At 45.4% G+C, this 15387-nt stretch overlaps 4 protein-coding genes across 5 annotated transcripts in view; 2 read left to right on the forward strand and 2 right to left on the reverse strand.

Moving 5' to 3' along the window:
• The window catches only part of LOC126562130 (leucine-rich repeat-containing protein 15-like), a 487244-nt gene that overhangs the window by 270858 nt on the left and 200999 nt on the right, over nucleotides 1-15387 (forward strand). The window lies entirely within an intron of this gene.
• Nucleotides 436-1501, reverse strand: LOC126562883 (alcohol dehydrogenase 1-like). The gene is made up of 5 exons (XM_050219482.1): nucleotides 1409-1501; nucleotides 1102-1335; nucleotides 858-1031; nucleotides 639-793; nucleotides 436-556 (listed from the first exon to the last, which is right to left on the reverse strand). Exons 1-5 carry the CDS (start codon nucleotides 1499-1501, stop codon nucleotides 436-438), a joined length of 777 nt encoding a protein of 258 aa, XP_050075439.1.
• LOC126560989 (uncharacterized) lies at nucleotides 3370-4505 on the reverse strand. The gene is made up of 2 exons (XM_050216939.1): nucleotides 4269-4505; nucleotides 3370-4203 (listed from the first exon to the last, which is right to left on the reverse strand). The coding sequence occupies exons 1-2, from the start codon at nucleotides 4503-4505 to the stop codon at nucleotides 3370-3372; spliced, it is 1071 nt and encodes a 356-aa protein (XP_050072896.1).
• On the forward strand, nucleotides 5623-14240 carry LOC126561264 (protein KIAA0100). Its single transcript, XM_050217233.1, has 7 exons — nucleotides 5623-5694; nucleotides 5790-8508; nucleotides 8584-8727; nucleotides 8923-13113; nucleotides 13325-13426; nucleotides 13575-13589; nucleotides 14190-14240. Exons 1-7 carry the CDS (start codon nucleotides 5636-5638, stop codon nucleotides 14238-14240), a joined length of 7281 nt encoding a protein of 2426 aa, XP_050073190.1. The 5' UTR covers nucleotides 5623-5635.

Raw genomic sequence — 15387 nt, forward strand, 5'->3', positions numbered from 1 at the left:
CTTAGAGCGTATTTACTAAGTTGCTTTGTTGCGTGTGTGCAACAGTTTAGCCTACTATCTACATGCACAATACTATTATCGCCACAAACTGAGATCAGGGCAGATCTTGTTTACTATAGAGCGTTTCTCGTGACGAAGATTTTCTTTCTCCACTCGTCAAAACCAGGTTGTTAATGTATCAAATTATGCTTTCAACGGGTTTCTTTACGCATCAGTTACCATAATTCAAAAACCAAGCCTAACCTCGATACATTGGTTACAGACTTTTAGCCAGACTACCAACATGTAGCACACGTATCGGATGCATCTTGTAGCGCGTATCAAACCACGAAACGGCGCAAATTATTTGAACACTTTTATTCAATCCACCAAAACATTACAAGTTTAAAAATATGAGCTCTTGAGAGTCGTCTAAGCCCATATCCGGGCACGGTATCAAATGTAGTTTGACTGCGGAAAGCTATGGAGAGAGATCTTTCCATCGTTACAAATCCATGCCGAACCGTTCTCTCCCTTAACGATTGCCTGTATCACGCAGTCTGCAACAACGTCAGGGCTGTACCGATTAGAAACAAATTGTGTGTAACAGACATCAGGAGGATAAACAAAAAGACACATCCTTAAGTCTTTCAACTTACCTCTGAGGTTTAAAGGACTTTAACTCCTGGAACATTTTGTTCAACACTTTCACTTCGGTGTACAGTGATCTGCAATTGGCAAACATTGGAGTACGTGTGCCACCCGGGCAGATGATTACGAACTTTACTCCCGTTTCATGGTAGACGGGTTGAACCTTTAGAAAAGGATAAATGTTATTAGTACACAGCGAGTTCTTCTGTAAATTAAAGCTGCCTTACTCCCAGCGACCGCGTGAACCCAACTATGCCATGCTTCGTAGCACAGTAGGTAGGAAGAAAGGTGACCGGCTCAAGTCCTGCTATGGAGGAAACGTTCACGATCACTCCACCTTTACCACCGTTTGCCCGGGACATCATGTTAAGCGCGATTAGACACGAATTAATTGGTCCAGTCTGTGTGGCAAAACGGTTTAGAAGTGAGTAATAGATTTTAGCTTGGATTGTACGTCTCGGTGTCACGTACCAGATTAACGGCAACCACTTTATCGGGCACTTCATTCTCAACAATCCCGGCAGAATTTATCAGAATGTCTATGCACCCTAATGCCCCCTGTACATCCTTCTCCAATGTCTGCTTCAATTCGGTGCGGTTGGATATATCACAGACGATGCATAGTATCTGTGCATCACGATTGTGTTCCTTCAAGCGCTCCAGATTCTCATCGGACAACTGCACCATGTCAAGAATGACCAGTTTCTGTTGGAATTTTGTACACAGTTAAAGAATATAGATTGTTCTCCTGGATTTGTTCGTTCCCAGTTTTTCACACCTTTACACCTTCCTTCAGCAGATGTTGTCCGATTGCTAGGCCTATACCACCACAGCCACCGAAAATTGCAGCGTTTTTGCCTTCTAGAGACATCACTTTTCTCAACAATCACTTCACAAACGAGCACACAGGGATAGTGTAATTTGATAGCGAATCTATCTTACTGGTTGAAGCTGCGAATGCAAAATGCTGTACTACACTCTGTACACTCAGATATACTGTGCACAGTTTGTGGCCACCTTTGCCGCGTAACCGCAGATCGGGCCCCTCCTCTCGAAGTATACGTAGGAAGTCCATACGGCAAGGTGAACCACACAAATTAATTACTACGCTAGTTTTGCTTAGGTACGAACGTGTTTGATAAGCACATGATGCTCCGCTCTACCACGCGCCTTACCTACTGTTGCCAGCTAAAGGTAATAATGGGCCCGAACAATTGTAGAGGTGGTTTAAATTAGCTGTTAAATGTATAATAAGAGCGAAGTACGGCTTACCGTGCAGGAGCCTTAAAGCGGTGATTTAACTGAGCTGTTTTTACGGAAAAAAATTTTATGCCACAAACAACGCCATTCCATTCCTGTGTCGATGACTTAAGAACTGCAATAAGAAGATATACAATCTCCAATAGGTCCTACGCGATTAAGGTCTTTTTCTTGTTTGTGTTTTTGGAACAACGATCTTGGAGGTCACGCCGGCCAACAAATGGCTTGATGACACCACGTAGTTGAATATTGCTGCCTTCACCTCACCTAACCATAATTCACCTTTTCTCATGCATAATGCCATCATCATCCTATTTTATCGCTACTAATACTACCTAATCTACTAAGTAAATTAGTGGGCTAGGGTAGCATATTTTATTCTTACAAATCACGGAGCTAACAGAATTTATTCTTATAGGAATTAGAAAAATAACACCTCTCCTCGCTCAAGGTATAACCGAAAAAAGGAAATGGCTTGGAGCTAAGAGGGTCGGCATCCTCATGCTGGATTAGTAATTGTGTATTATTGGTCTATCGATGATAAAAAATCTATTTCAACAAGCATACACCTCAACACAACCTCCGACAAGGAGTCAAATGGCTTTTTACCTCTTTTACCATCCTTTCCCAAGGCCCTCCAAAATGTTGGCCCTGCTTATAGGGCACAGTTGGTAATGACTCTCTTAACTAATTGCTAGGTCTGGGCGCAAATCTCAGTGTTCCCGACACAGCACGTGCAATTATCCATGGAACCTTAGCTCTCGGACCGGTATATGATAATCCGATCGAGGGTGAGAGAAGGCTGTGAACTACGTGCTCAAACAACCACCGCAGCCAATCAATAAAAAAGGGCTTATGGTTATGGTTATGATTCTACGATTGAACATCCTAACGCAATCCTAATTTATATTATCACTTTACTTAATGTATATGCCCAAAACCTTAATTATTAACCTAATTTCTGTAGCCTACTTTTTCCTTTAGAATAATTTCTTTTTTTTTGGCGCCAAATCCCATTAGAAGCGCTGCTGCTTTCCTTCAGTTGGGGAGTAGAGAGAAAGTCATGGGCCCAGTTTATTGATGGATACCTTCTCCTGGCAAGACCGGTGAGGACTCGGTCTTGCCATGTGAAGATCGGCTCACCACCTTGCCACCAGTGAATACCCCTTCAGACACCCTTTGGACGAGACTTGAAGGAGATCATTTGGGCATGATCCAAAAGGATGTCTCAAGAAGAGTTTCATCTATAACTATCAAAAGAAAAACTTAACACCAAAGCCTCGTTTGTTAGTGTGTGGTCTATTTAACATAAATAGGATTAAAAGTCATTTCCTCGTCACTACGTCGCTTAGCATTGTACCCCTTGTTCCCGTGTCACGCTTATATAAAATTACTTTATTTTGACAACTCCCAGCTCAAAACAACACGCATGACACCAAAAGAGAGCTTAACCATAAATTAAATTACTATTACTAGAGCCTATTTTACGCTCTCGTCTTGTCGATTAATAACCGCATGATCCTTTAAGATGTGTTGCGTCATCTTGCCGTACGCAATCATTTTCTTACATATTGAACACTCTCTCATCAAATGCGTTTTCTGATGGCATATTAGCTGACGATGCTTGTCAAACACCTTTGCGCAGATACTGCAGATGTACACCGGCTTCGGTCCGGTAGCACAGTTGGCATCATCATCCTCCGTTTCGTTCGGTTCCGTGCTTGATTTACCTACCGGCGTCACTTCTCCCGGCGAAAGACGTGCCTTTTTCCTCGCTCCGGTAAACTCTAGCAAGGCTGGATTCGTTTTCTGCGTGTGTGTTACACTTTTGCTTTCGATCTCTTTTGTTTTGCACTCGATTAAATTGATCCCGCCCGTTACATTGCCGTCCGTCGGTGGTTTACTGAGGACAATGCGTCGCACCGATCGTAACGAAACTTTTTCATCCAGCGAAGGTTCCGAAAGTGGATCCTCACCTTGATGCACATCGTCTTCTTGCGTTTTACATTGGACATCTACATCGATCAGAGTCTCGTCCTGACAGTCCTCACCTTGAGATTCGTCTTCACTCTTGATTTCACTTCTCATTTCATGGCAGCTTTGTTCGACCGCTTCTCGGTGCGTGTCCGGATGTTGTGCTCGCTCCAGAATTGCTTTGTTAAAGTGATTGTATTCAAAGTGTTCCGTTTTGATGAGTGTTTCTTGCAGCTTCTTCTGGTTGGCCAACACCTGTATGCTGTATCCGTAAAACATCTGCACCGCTTTGTGACATTCGGCGCAAACGTTCATCGGTAGTCCTATTTGATTTGTTATCTGAAATTGTCAAGCAGACCGTTAATTCGCTGCACAAATACACAGAGTAAAGCAATGTAGCTTACCGGGAAGGGAAATACTTGTTTGAGCATGCTGCAAAGCTTATCTTCGATGATGGTGGTACTTTTCTCGCCAAAGTTGCTACTCAAACACAGCCGACAGTTGGCAATGTAGCTCGTAGTTAGAGGAAGTCCGTTAAACAATCGCGCCTGTAGCTGTTTGACGCGAGCGTGGCAGCTAGGCAAAGGTACTAGGGGTGGTGGTATGTCCGTGCCAATTGGAACATTTCTGGTGCCACTCATTTTGGAAACCTCAAAACACTTTTATGTTGTCCGTACGATGTTTCGCCCCAACGATAAATCATGTGCACGGGAGTTGGCAAACTTTTACTCTGTTGTCCAGAAGACCTGCGAGCATTCCATTGAAGATGTTTCTTCCGTACACAGCGGGGATGCAATTATTGAACGATGTTCCTTAACAAACGCCTAATTGTGCGATCACCTAAAACAAATAAATTAAATAAGCTGAACACGGCCAGACTGTACGATTGTTTATTTTGCCGCTGCAACGCTGCAGGAGTTTGTTTTGAATGCACTGTGCTTTGACAGCTGGCTTGCGTTAGCGTCGCGAACGAAGAATTTATTGAGAGCAAGGTGAAACAAAAAGGATCGCATTTGACACATTTAACGTGAAAGGAAACCATTTGACGTTTAGTTGGTCAATGTTTTTTTTTCGCAACCAGTCGGAGTTAGTTTCGATTCCGGAGTCGTTTTTCCCATTCGTATTCCACATAAGGTTAACACACTGGAGATGACTGTCCTCTGATATAAAAATTGTCCCTCATTACTTGAAAAATGCCTAGTGATACGGTTAGGCCATTGAATTAACACAAAACCCAAATTTATGCAAAACGCAGTACAAGTCGTATACGTGGTATCAGTTTAATTTCAGTGAGGTCAAAAGCAGTTAGATTAATAAGAAGCAAATAAGGCGAATCTTTTACTAACAGGCAGTTCTGATATCTTTCACTTAAATATAGTGATGAGCATGTCGCCTCGAACCTAACGGGTAGAAGTCCTCTTTTCATTACTGCACCCATTGGTTCGACAAGAACACGTTGCACCCACACATGGTACTCGATTCATGTATGGATAAACACGACTCCAGCTCGATCCACAAAAAGAGTCGTATGATCCATCACTACATTGAACCCCAACTCCTCTCAATTCACTTTGCCGGTGAGCGAAGGAAAAAATCATCGCAGCTGTCAAACCGTTATTCAGCAGATAAGAGAAAAACAATCTTTGTGGTGTGTGTTTGTATAGGGAAGGAAAAAGTTTATTTTTCCACAGTTTCGCCTGCAATATCGAAGCTTTTACACGCATTCCATCTCACTAAACCGTGAACTGGGAGTGGCAATGGTGCACAGATCATGCTGAACTTTTTGTACGCCGTTCTATTTATTATTCTCGGTTATCTAGTTTTAACATGGTACGTATTGTGGTGCGACAGTGTCTACCGACCCAGGCCCGTCCCATCCTTCATGTACTACGATGTTACATGTTTCGTGTGTCTATTGCTTTCAGGCTAGTACCAAAATTGATTGGAGTCGTGCTGAAAAAGCTGTACAACATAGAAATCAACGTCGGGCGCATCACCTTACCCTTCTTGATACGCGATGTAACTGTGTGCAAGGGAGGCTTTTCGGTGCAGATTGATGAGATTACGCTGCAAAGTAGTTTCGTCAATTCGGACGTTTCAAAGCTGCTGTCAGTTAATGTGCGCGATGTACGCATTAACAAGGACATTAACAAATCACCGGTCGGGAGTGGTGGTACCGGAAGTCCCACAACCGCACCTGGTGGTAGCAACGGTAGCCCAACAGGAGGACCGGGGATCAACACGGAATGGGGTGAATATCATCAGACGAAGTCTAACGCGTCACGGAAACCGCTCGACTTTCGGGAGAAAAAGGTACCGCCCCGGCTGCTCAAGTGTGCCCAATTTATGGCGGTACACATAAACAATGTGTCGGTGGCGTTGTTAAACAGTGCCCAGGAACCGGGCTGGTTGCTTCATGCCACTGCCAAAGAGCTGCATCTGGACGGTAGTCTCGTGCACAGTACCAAATCGTTGCTGGTTTCTGCGTCGCTTTGCGATGCCCAGGCGAAGATCCTGCGCCATTGCATATCGACTCCAAAGCGGTTGGAACGGTCGCGAAAGATATCCGATCTGCCCCAGCCCTGTCTGGGGGAGTTAAGTTTCGGCATCGCCCTGGACGGTATACTGGTTGTGGATGGACCGATGTCACTGGAAAAGCTTAGCCTCGCTATGACTACGACCAAGGTGATCCTGCACGGTGGTTTGTACGAGTTTATCAAAGATACGCAGACCCAGAAGCGTCGGCATCAGCTGTTCCTACGACAACACGGAGTCCCGGAACATGAGCACGAACCGCCGGACAGTTCCTTTGGACCGTACGAAGAGGAAGAATGTTCCCTGTACGAACAGTATCAACGGTTGGCGCCAGTTATACCGAAAAACTTTTTCGTCAAAATTGAAAACACCACCATCAGTGCGGTGCGCGAGAACTCGTCGAATGATTTCTCTGCCACGCTGCAAAAATTCGCCGTGTCGAGCAAATTTAGCACTCCAACGGCGACGATCAACTCCGACGAGTATCAGCTACCGTTGGTATATGTGGGCATGCAGTTGCAACAGCTCGAAATCGACACGATGCACGAGAAGCTACTGTTTCTGCAGCAGTTTAGCGTAGATTCGAAGCTGGAGGGAAGTTTGGTGAACATCTACTCGAAGCTTTCATCGTTTGTGCTGATCTACAACCATCGCGAGATTTATGGATGGATTAGCAAGAACTTCTTCTCCGGTGATCGTACCACACGGCAGCTAAATCCGAAAAGTTTGAAACTTTCCGGACTGGCGACGCACTGTAAAACGCGCCGATCGGCTGCTAGTGGTAATTCGAAGATGCTGGAAGACTTCCTGAAGCGTTGCGTCATCAAGGGATGTGCCGAGCTGTGGGATGTGACGGCGGTGTTTCGGTTCGGCCCGTCGCAAGTTTCCTCCATATGCTGCAATCATGCGAAACTGCTGCTGGAACAGTTTGCCGAAAGGCGAAGCAAGGTGTACGAGAGCCGAATGTTGAACTTGCTGCTCGATCGTCGGCACTGGAGTGCGGAGCTGTTGATCGAATCGGTTTGGTGGTCACTTAGCTCGAACATTTCACACAAAGACAATGCTCAGAGCTTGAAGAAGGGTCACATAAGAGGTAGTCCTTTTTACGTGGCGATGAGCCTTTGTAAGCTGAGCAGTTATGGCGATACGACAAAGCTGGACCTTTCGGTGCACACCTTTCGAGTGGAGTATAGTCCAACGCTGGCGGATTATTTGGTGCATGCGAAACGCTGTCTAGATCAGTACCGTTCCAGCAACACGATAACTGGAAGCCACACACGACCTCCAGTAGGCCGAGATCCATCACTTCCGGCGGGTAGAGATCGTCGAGGATCACTAACTACCGTTGCTGATTTGTTGGTTAGCGCACGTGTAACGGACATTTCGGGATTTTTCTTCAACCAGCACGAAACATGCATGCTAGCAAACTTGAACGAGCTAACGGTGGGCAAGATGGCGCAGAAAAATTTTATCCGCTTCGACAGCTTCCAGATGGAGATACTGGACTTCCGGCACATTACCGGCTGTGAGTATGGTTCGGCCGAACTGCAGAACGTGTTTGCCAACGTGAAGGGTGTACGGGTTGAGCATGTGGATGTGGGTGGTGTACCGAAGGTGTGCGTGTGGTTGCTGGAAGATGCGATCGTCATGTGGAACACCAATCTGCACATGCACATCGTAACGCTGTTGCAGGAGATGGGACAGTTGAAGGATAGCTTGACCAAACCCAAACCACTACCCGAACCACCGTTGGATTTACCTAACCCGATTGAGCCGGAACGGGCAGGTGAACCGAGCAGAAGATCGCTATTTCGCTCAATGATTCTCGAACTTTACGCGGAAGGAAGCGTAGAGCTGGGCATAAAGATAAGCGAACGGCACTCGATGCAGGTGTTTGGGGAGAATGCGCTCGTACATCGGAAGGGCCAGTGGATGCTGTCGATTGAAAACATTGTGATAAAGATCGATGATCAGCACATATTCACCATTAAGGATATGGTGATGGAATCGCTCGAGCGGGTCGAGTTGCTGTGCTTGGAGCGTCAAAATTACGAGCATTTCCAGCTGGACTCTAACCGTGTTTGGGCGACAACGATTGGTGGTGTGAAGGTGAGTAGGGAGGGTTGCCGTTCGAACTGTAGGAAACTGATAATGTGCTTATGTTTTTGCTTTTCTACTCGAAAGGTAATCTTCCCGTACGAGCATGATTTTTACGGAGCAATTGTGAATGAGTTCGTGTCGATCTACAAGTGGCTGAAGGTGGTACACAACTACAAGAAGAAGCCGTTCACTATCGATAGTCCGCTACCGAGCGACATGATAATACAGGTATGTGCAGATCTTCCTATAAGCGGACTGATCCTCCGGCTTGGGGCCCCCTGGCTCGAAATTGGCCCAATACTCAAAACGAATTATTTGTTGTAAATACTGGTGGGTTTGATAGAAGCAGCCCCGTTTGCAACCTCGAGAGGCTTCCATTCGTGAAGAGAAGTTTCCTTGTTAATATTAATTCTTTGTTTGCAGATCAAAGAGTTTTTGCTCGAGATGAGCGACGACCCGTTCGAGGTGAAGCTACGTGATAACTACGTACTGCTGCTCGACGAGTACCACGAAAGCGTCAAGCGGAAGGAACTGTTCGATCAGAAGATTGCCCAGCTGTGCTCGGAACGATTAATGCTTCCGCCCGGTACGCTCGAGGAGCTGAACGCAAACCTCATAAAGAAAAACTCGGAAATCTACATACAGCGATCGAAGAAAATCTCCGAATCTGGTCCGCCGCGTACACGTCTTATCGCCTGGATAATGACTGATTTAGAAATTATGGCTATGGCCGACCCATCACTGCACGGGGGTGAGAATGCGGTACGCTGGCTACGCATGCTCGATCCGGAAAGTCCGTGGCCAGACGAGGGTATCGAGTTTGTGACACTGTTTGTGCGTGCTGTCAATATTGGCTGTAGTGAGTGGAAGTTTATGTTGCGCGACTACCCACAGCCAATGTTTCACGTGAAAGCAATGCACCTGTTCGGGACGCTGGCCGGTGCGGAGATGGCACCACCGAGGCGTGCCAAGCGAGATGTGGAAATTGAACTGGGTGAACCATTCGGAACGCACACGGTACAGCGTAGCATGACGTCGATCAAGTTTTACCATGATTTCAATTGGGAGTTGGACTATCTGGCGTACGCATTCGGACCTTGCTGGGAACCGGTGATGGCACAGTGCAATTTGATGATGGAGAAAATTTCTGCCCCTTCACGTGATCCAAGCCCACCGCTTCCGTTTTGGGATAAGATGCGGCTTCTGATGCACGGTCAGCTATCGATCATTGCTAAGCAGTTTACGATTCTGTTGCATGCCTCGCTTGATCCGTACAACACGACGGAAGAGATGGAACTGACGTGGAATAACTGTGGGATAATGTATTCGAATGCGCGGCTCATGTTCAAGGGTGATCTGAATATTTACGTGCGAACAGCATCGAGATATGATGATTGCAGATTGCTGCATCTGCCGAACCTAAAGCTAACGTTCAAGCTGAACTGGGTGTGCTTGGCGAATCCGAACGACCACCATGCGGTTGTTCCATGCGCACCGGATAAGCTGCCCGAATACAGCAGCAATCAGGTGCACGATTCTTTTCGTGCGTTTCGTTCGCAACACCTAAACATATGGGTATCGTTTGAAATTAAGCAAAACGCAGTGTCGGACTATGATATCCCCAATCTGGTCCTGTACGGCAGCACGCTCCGGTGGTTTGAAAGCTTAAAGTTAATCCTGTCCGGCGTTACGCGTCCGACACGTCGCGGACCTGTATTTAACAATGTGCGACCAAGAAAGAAGCAACTGAGCCGTCATTATCGCAAGGCTAATCTGCAGATGAGCTTGCATCGGTTTCAGATATTCTACTGGATGTCACACGCACTGAATCGTGGTTTTCAGCTGAGTGGAGGAAGGATAACGTTCAGCTCGGAACACACACTCACCCTGATGCCTATCGACGACGGATTGATCCATCGACCTCGTGCCGACTGGTCGGTGATGTACATGAACTGTGAGCTGAATGATGCCGAGATTTGGTTACGCACCACACAGATCAGCAACGAGCAGCAGCAGCAGCAGCAACAACATCGTACCGATACCAGCTCGGAAAATCTTTCGAACGCAAGTGGCGACATCTACCGGTATTACTTCCTTAGTGTTGCAAGAGTTTCGTACGGCCGCGAGGCACTACTTTCCACTAATGGTAACGAGCGTGAAAAGGACACTCCAACGCATAAGCTTGTGGTGTACGATCTGAAGGGTGCTTGGACGAAAGATAATAGAGATGTGGCGTTCGCGCTGTTTGATTCGCTTGTCAAGAGTCAGAAGCTGAAGAATAACCTCGCCACGGAAGCGCTCAAGTGTTTCCGAAAGGAAGGGGGTACTGGTACGACAGGTACCAGCGGTGGTTCTGCAGGAGGAACGGGTAGTGTATCGACGACCGGTAGTACCGATCATGGAACGCCTTTCAAATCGCGTAGTGCCGGGCAGGATCTGCATCATGGTAGTGGTGGTGTTGCCGGCACAACGAGCAGTGGAGGTCACTTGAGTGCGAAGGGAAAAGCACAACAGTCCAGTGATAGTATGGCGATGTTGCAGCAGCTGATACAGGAAGCGGACCACAAACCGTTGGTGTACAGTGACGATCAGTCGGCGCAGACGAGACAGCAGCAGTTGAAGGGTCTACAGGCTTACCAGGAAGGTGATGTGCTGCACTACAATTGGGCAATTTCTCTGGTCAATTCGCAGGTGTTGCTTAAAGGCTGTGAAACGTCCGGCTATGTGATACTGAGTGCAGCTAAGGCGGAGATCTTGCAGCGTGTACATCGTCCGGTGTGGCGCGATCATACGATCGTGTCAAAAACGACCTGGGTTGGATCGCTGGAGTGCATGCAGTACTATGCGACGGTCAGCGCGAACGAGGGTGACTCCCACGAGATGGCCGAAATTATGTGGCTCACGGTGGACAACATCCAGGAGAAGGATCGGGATGCGCCGGTAATCATCAGCGAACTGCCCGATCTACCGCATCTCGTCGGTAGTGGGCAGAGCGTTGGTGGAGTCGTGTCCGAAACGGTGGGTGTGCTTGGCGAGAGTAGCTACACCAGCGGGCAGAAACCACCGATCCAGTTGCAACGGATCGTGTCGCGGTGTAAGTGTGAATTTTTCTACGTCAGCTACGGTGACACGAGCATCGATCCGGGCACGATCAGTGAGGTCCCACCGCCACCGGTCGAAGAATCAATGAGCCCGTGGGAAAATCAGGACGAACCAGTCGATGCTTTTACGCTGATGCATCACGATCTGGACGTGTGCACCAACTCGCTCCAGTACGCGATGATCCTGGACATCGTCAACAATCTGCTGCTGTATGTGGAGCCTCAGCGCAAGGAAGCGCTGGAACAGCTCGCTCGGATGCGGTTTCAGCTACAGCTATACAGTAGCGAAGATCAGAAGCGACCGATCCAACATCTACAGACGGAAATTCGCAGCTTGATGTCACGCATCCGATGTCTGGAGAAGGATATACATTTCATCACGAAAGCACGGCTTGAGGAGGGTGACTCGGAGGAGTTGCAAGAGGAGTTTGAGCACGTGCACAATGCTATCCTGGACTGCAAAGAGTTGCTGACGACGAAAAGTGACGAGCTGGATATGATGCTGTCGTGCTACAATGAAGCACAGCTGTCCGCGTCCAACCGGCTGGCAACGTTCCGCAAGGACAAACCGGTAACGATTGTACGGGCGAACGAAATCTGCTTCAAGCATGCCCAGTGGCGTTTAACGGAAGCGGACGGACAGATCGGTATCGCCGATCTGATCCTGAGCAACTTCCTGTATACGAAAAACTCCAAAAGCGACGACTCGGTGGATCATCTGCTGGAGTTGGGCTACATTAGGATAAGCAATTTGATCCCTCGCGACAGCTATACTGAGGTGCTTTGTCCGACCGAAATTCAGCGTGACATGCCGGTAGAGCATAAGCGTGTGTTGCGAGTGTTTTGTCGCGAAAAACCACCGGTCGGTGGGATTTCGGTGAAGGAACACTTTGAGATTAACGTCGTACCGATTACGATACAAATATCGAAAAAGTTTTACAACACGATGCTGAAGTTCTGTTTCCCGGATCGGGATGAAGCGGATGCGGTGGACGAACTGGAGGCGAGCGGTGAGGGCAGTGGATCGCTTGCCGGTGCAAGCGGTACGGGATCTTCCGGTGCTGTGAAGGGTGGCATTAGAAAAACAAACTCTTCTCTGCTGGCTAGTGGCAGTGGCGGTGGTGGTGGTGGAGGTAATGCTAGTGGTGGAGGTGGTGTTGGTAGTGCTTCCGCTTCCTCGAGCAGCTCCATTTCGACGACCGGTGGTGGATCGAAGGCTTCCTCCAGTGGCGGTGGCAAAAAAGCTTCCAAGGACAGTACCTTCTTCGTGCGCATTCAGGACGATGTGGAAAAGATGAAGGAACGGGCCGAGAAGAACAAGCTGTTTATTTACATCAAGATACCGGAGGTACCGGTGAAGGTGAGCTACAAGGGAAATAAGGAGAAGAACTTTGAAGACATCACGGATCTGGCACTGCTTATACCGACGCTCGAGTATCATAACGTTACGTGGACGTGGCTGGATCTGCTGCTCGCAATGAAATCGGATAGTCGGCGAGTCCTTTTATCACAGGTAAGTGTGTGTCTGACGGCGGAATTTAAAGATCATCAATATTTTACAGTTTTCTTGCTTAGATTTTCGCCAGACTGTTGTTGATTGAAAGTAGATAGATGGCTAGAGTGATACGATATCTGAGCGGAAGTAGAATACTACCCATTTAGATTCTCCCATTATCTATGAACTTGAGATGATTAATTTAATGTTTAATTTTCCTTTTTACTAGGCAATTAAACAAAAGCTGAAGCTGAAGAAAGCACTCGTTGACGAGCAACCATCACCACAGGAAGAAGATAAAGCAAAGATGCTGTTCGGCAATCGACATGCGGTAAGTAATATATCCAATACTTTGCAAACCTATGCAAAAGGCTACTGGCTAATCTCGGGTGAGAAAAAAAGGTCTGATTGAAATATGTACTTTTCTCTTTAAACACACAAAAAAAACAATGCTTTACGTATATTCTATAATGTGACAGCGTGCACGGAATAAGGTATATTATTTATGAAGTATTTGTGTTATGATGTGTGAGTTTTGTTTTTATTTGATTTTATTTATTTAGAAAATTTTGCTTCCTTCGTTGTTTGCAAGTATTGCTAATTATCAATTGTGTTTTGCTGTTAATTCATCCATTTTTTGGGTTATTTTTGCCAAAATAAAATATCATTCTAAACCTTCTTACTTTCGTGACTATTGGAGAAGAAAAGCTGGTTTAAAAAAAAAATTAACTGCCACCTCCTCTGAGGACACACTCAATACCATATTGCTTATATTGTATTGCTTATCTTCAAGAATAACGCTCTAGATTAAGATTATGGTATAAACATGTGAATTTGCATCAATTTTATGAAGTTCACATGAAAAAAATAAAGTTTTGAAGTTGAAGTCCATCTGATTATGTATGACATCGTATGCAATTTATATGTTTACATTACCATTTTATTACATTAGTAAGCAAACCCTGCTCATGTCTCGTTTGCATCTAATAACACTAAAATATGCCTTTCGCTTAGCTTTTGATTGTTGTTGCTAAAAGTGCTTGTATTACGTTTTACTTTACTTAAGAAAATATCAAACTTCTACATATTTTCAGCCGGAGAACAAAAGCCTTCGGAAGGGTGTGTTTAAGTTCTCCAAGTCATAAGGAAAGTGTGCAATTCTGCTGAAGCAAAAAGCAAAAAAAAAAAAAAAACATCACCAAAACTAGGGATTTTAATGTTGAAACCAAAAGTACTACGCTTCAAATTAGTAGTTCCGTCGTGTTAAATAAAAAAACCCAAGTGATCGCTCTTATATCATTTATCACTGTAACGCAAACAGTACGTACCAAGTTCAGGAATGTTGTAGCTAGGTGCATTCATAAACCTTCAATAACTTCATAATAACTAACTAGAAAAGTTTCAATTTGAAAAAAAAAAAAACGCTCCAGTGAAGCAGAATAGACTTTTGGCACCAAATATTCGATGCTCTAGCGTAGTGTTTGTTGATAGAGGAGTGATCAACGCAAGTGAGTGAGTTAGACGATCGAAAGCGATCAAAACCGTAGCCGACTGCATAAAGCACCAAAACAGGATTATTTACATTTAATTGATTGATATGAGATTATTTATCAGTTTTCCTATCAGCATTTTTCTTTTACAAACTTATTTATATCTACAGCTCAGCTCGATATAAGTTCTGGAAGAAAGGATTGATTCCATGATTTCTATAATTGCAGGGCTCGTCTTTGTTCTTTATGCCTATGTTGCGTATTATTTATGAAATTGTATTTCCCAGGAATAGTGTGTATTGTGTATTGTGCTTTTCACGTTTTACATCAAGTCACTATAATTATGAAACTATTAATATGCTTCTATGTTATACCAGAACGTGCTTTGTTACCGTTGAATTAGTATTAGGTGTAGGGAAGGTGGCAAGCTAAGCGCACAGAACGAGGGTAAAAGTGCGAAGAGTTGAGGTTTTTTCCTTTTTGGTTTTTGAGCATAGGAATGTTAGCTGTTTGTGTGTGTGTGAGAGAGGGAAGAAAGGAAAGCTAAGTGTGAGTGTTGCTGGTTGAAACAAAAGATTCTAAATATTCCGTACCAAAGTTTGCGTTGCCTAACGGTGTTTTGTTATATTTTTGTTTTGTGAAAAGACATCCGAATTTGCTGTTTTACAGTTTTCATTATACTTACCCAAAACTTATCAAAAAAAAATCCCATTCTCTCTTAAGCTATTACAACATTAAGACAAGCATTCTTTGAGCAGAAACATATAATAAAAACAATTTTATTCCATGAAAAAAAAATGTC

This window comes from Anopheles maculipalpis, chromosome 3RL, assembly GCF_943734695.1.
Source record: "Anopheles maculipalpis chromosome 3RL, idAnoMacuDA_375_x, whole genome shotgun sequence".
NCBI classification, from domain to species: Eukaryota; Metazoa; Arthropoda; class Insecta; order Diptera; family Culicidae; genus Anopheles; species Anopheles maculipalpis.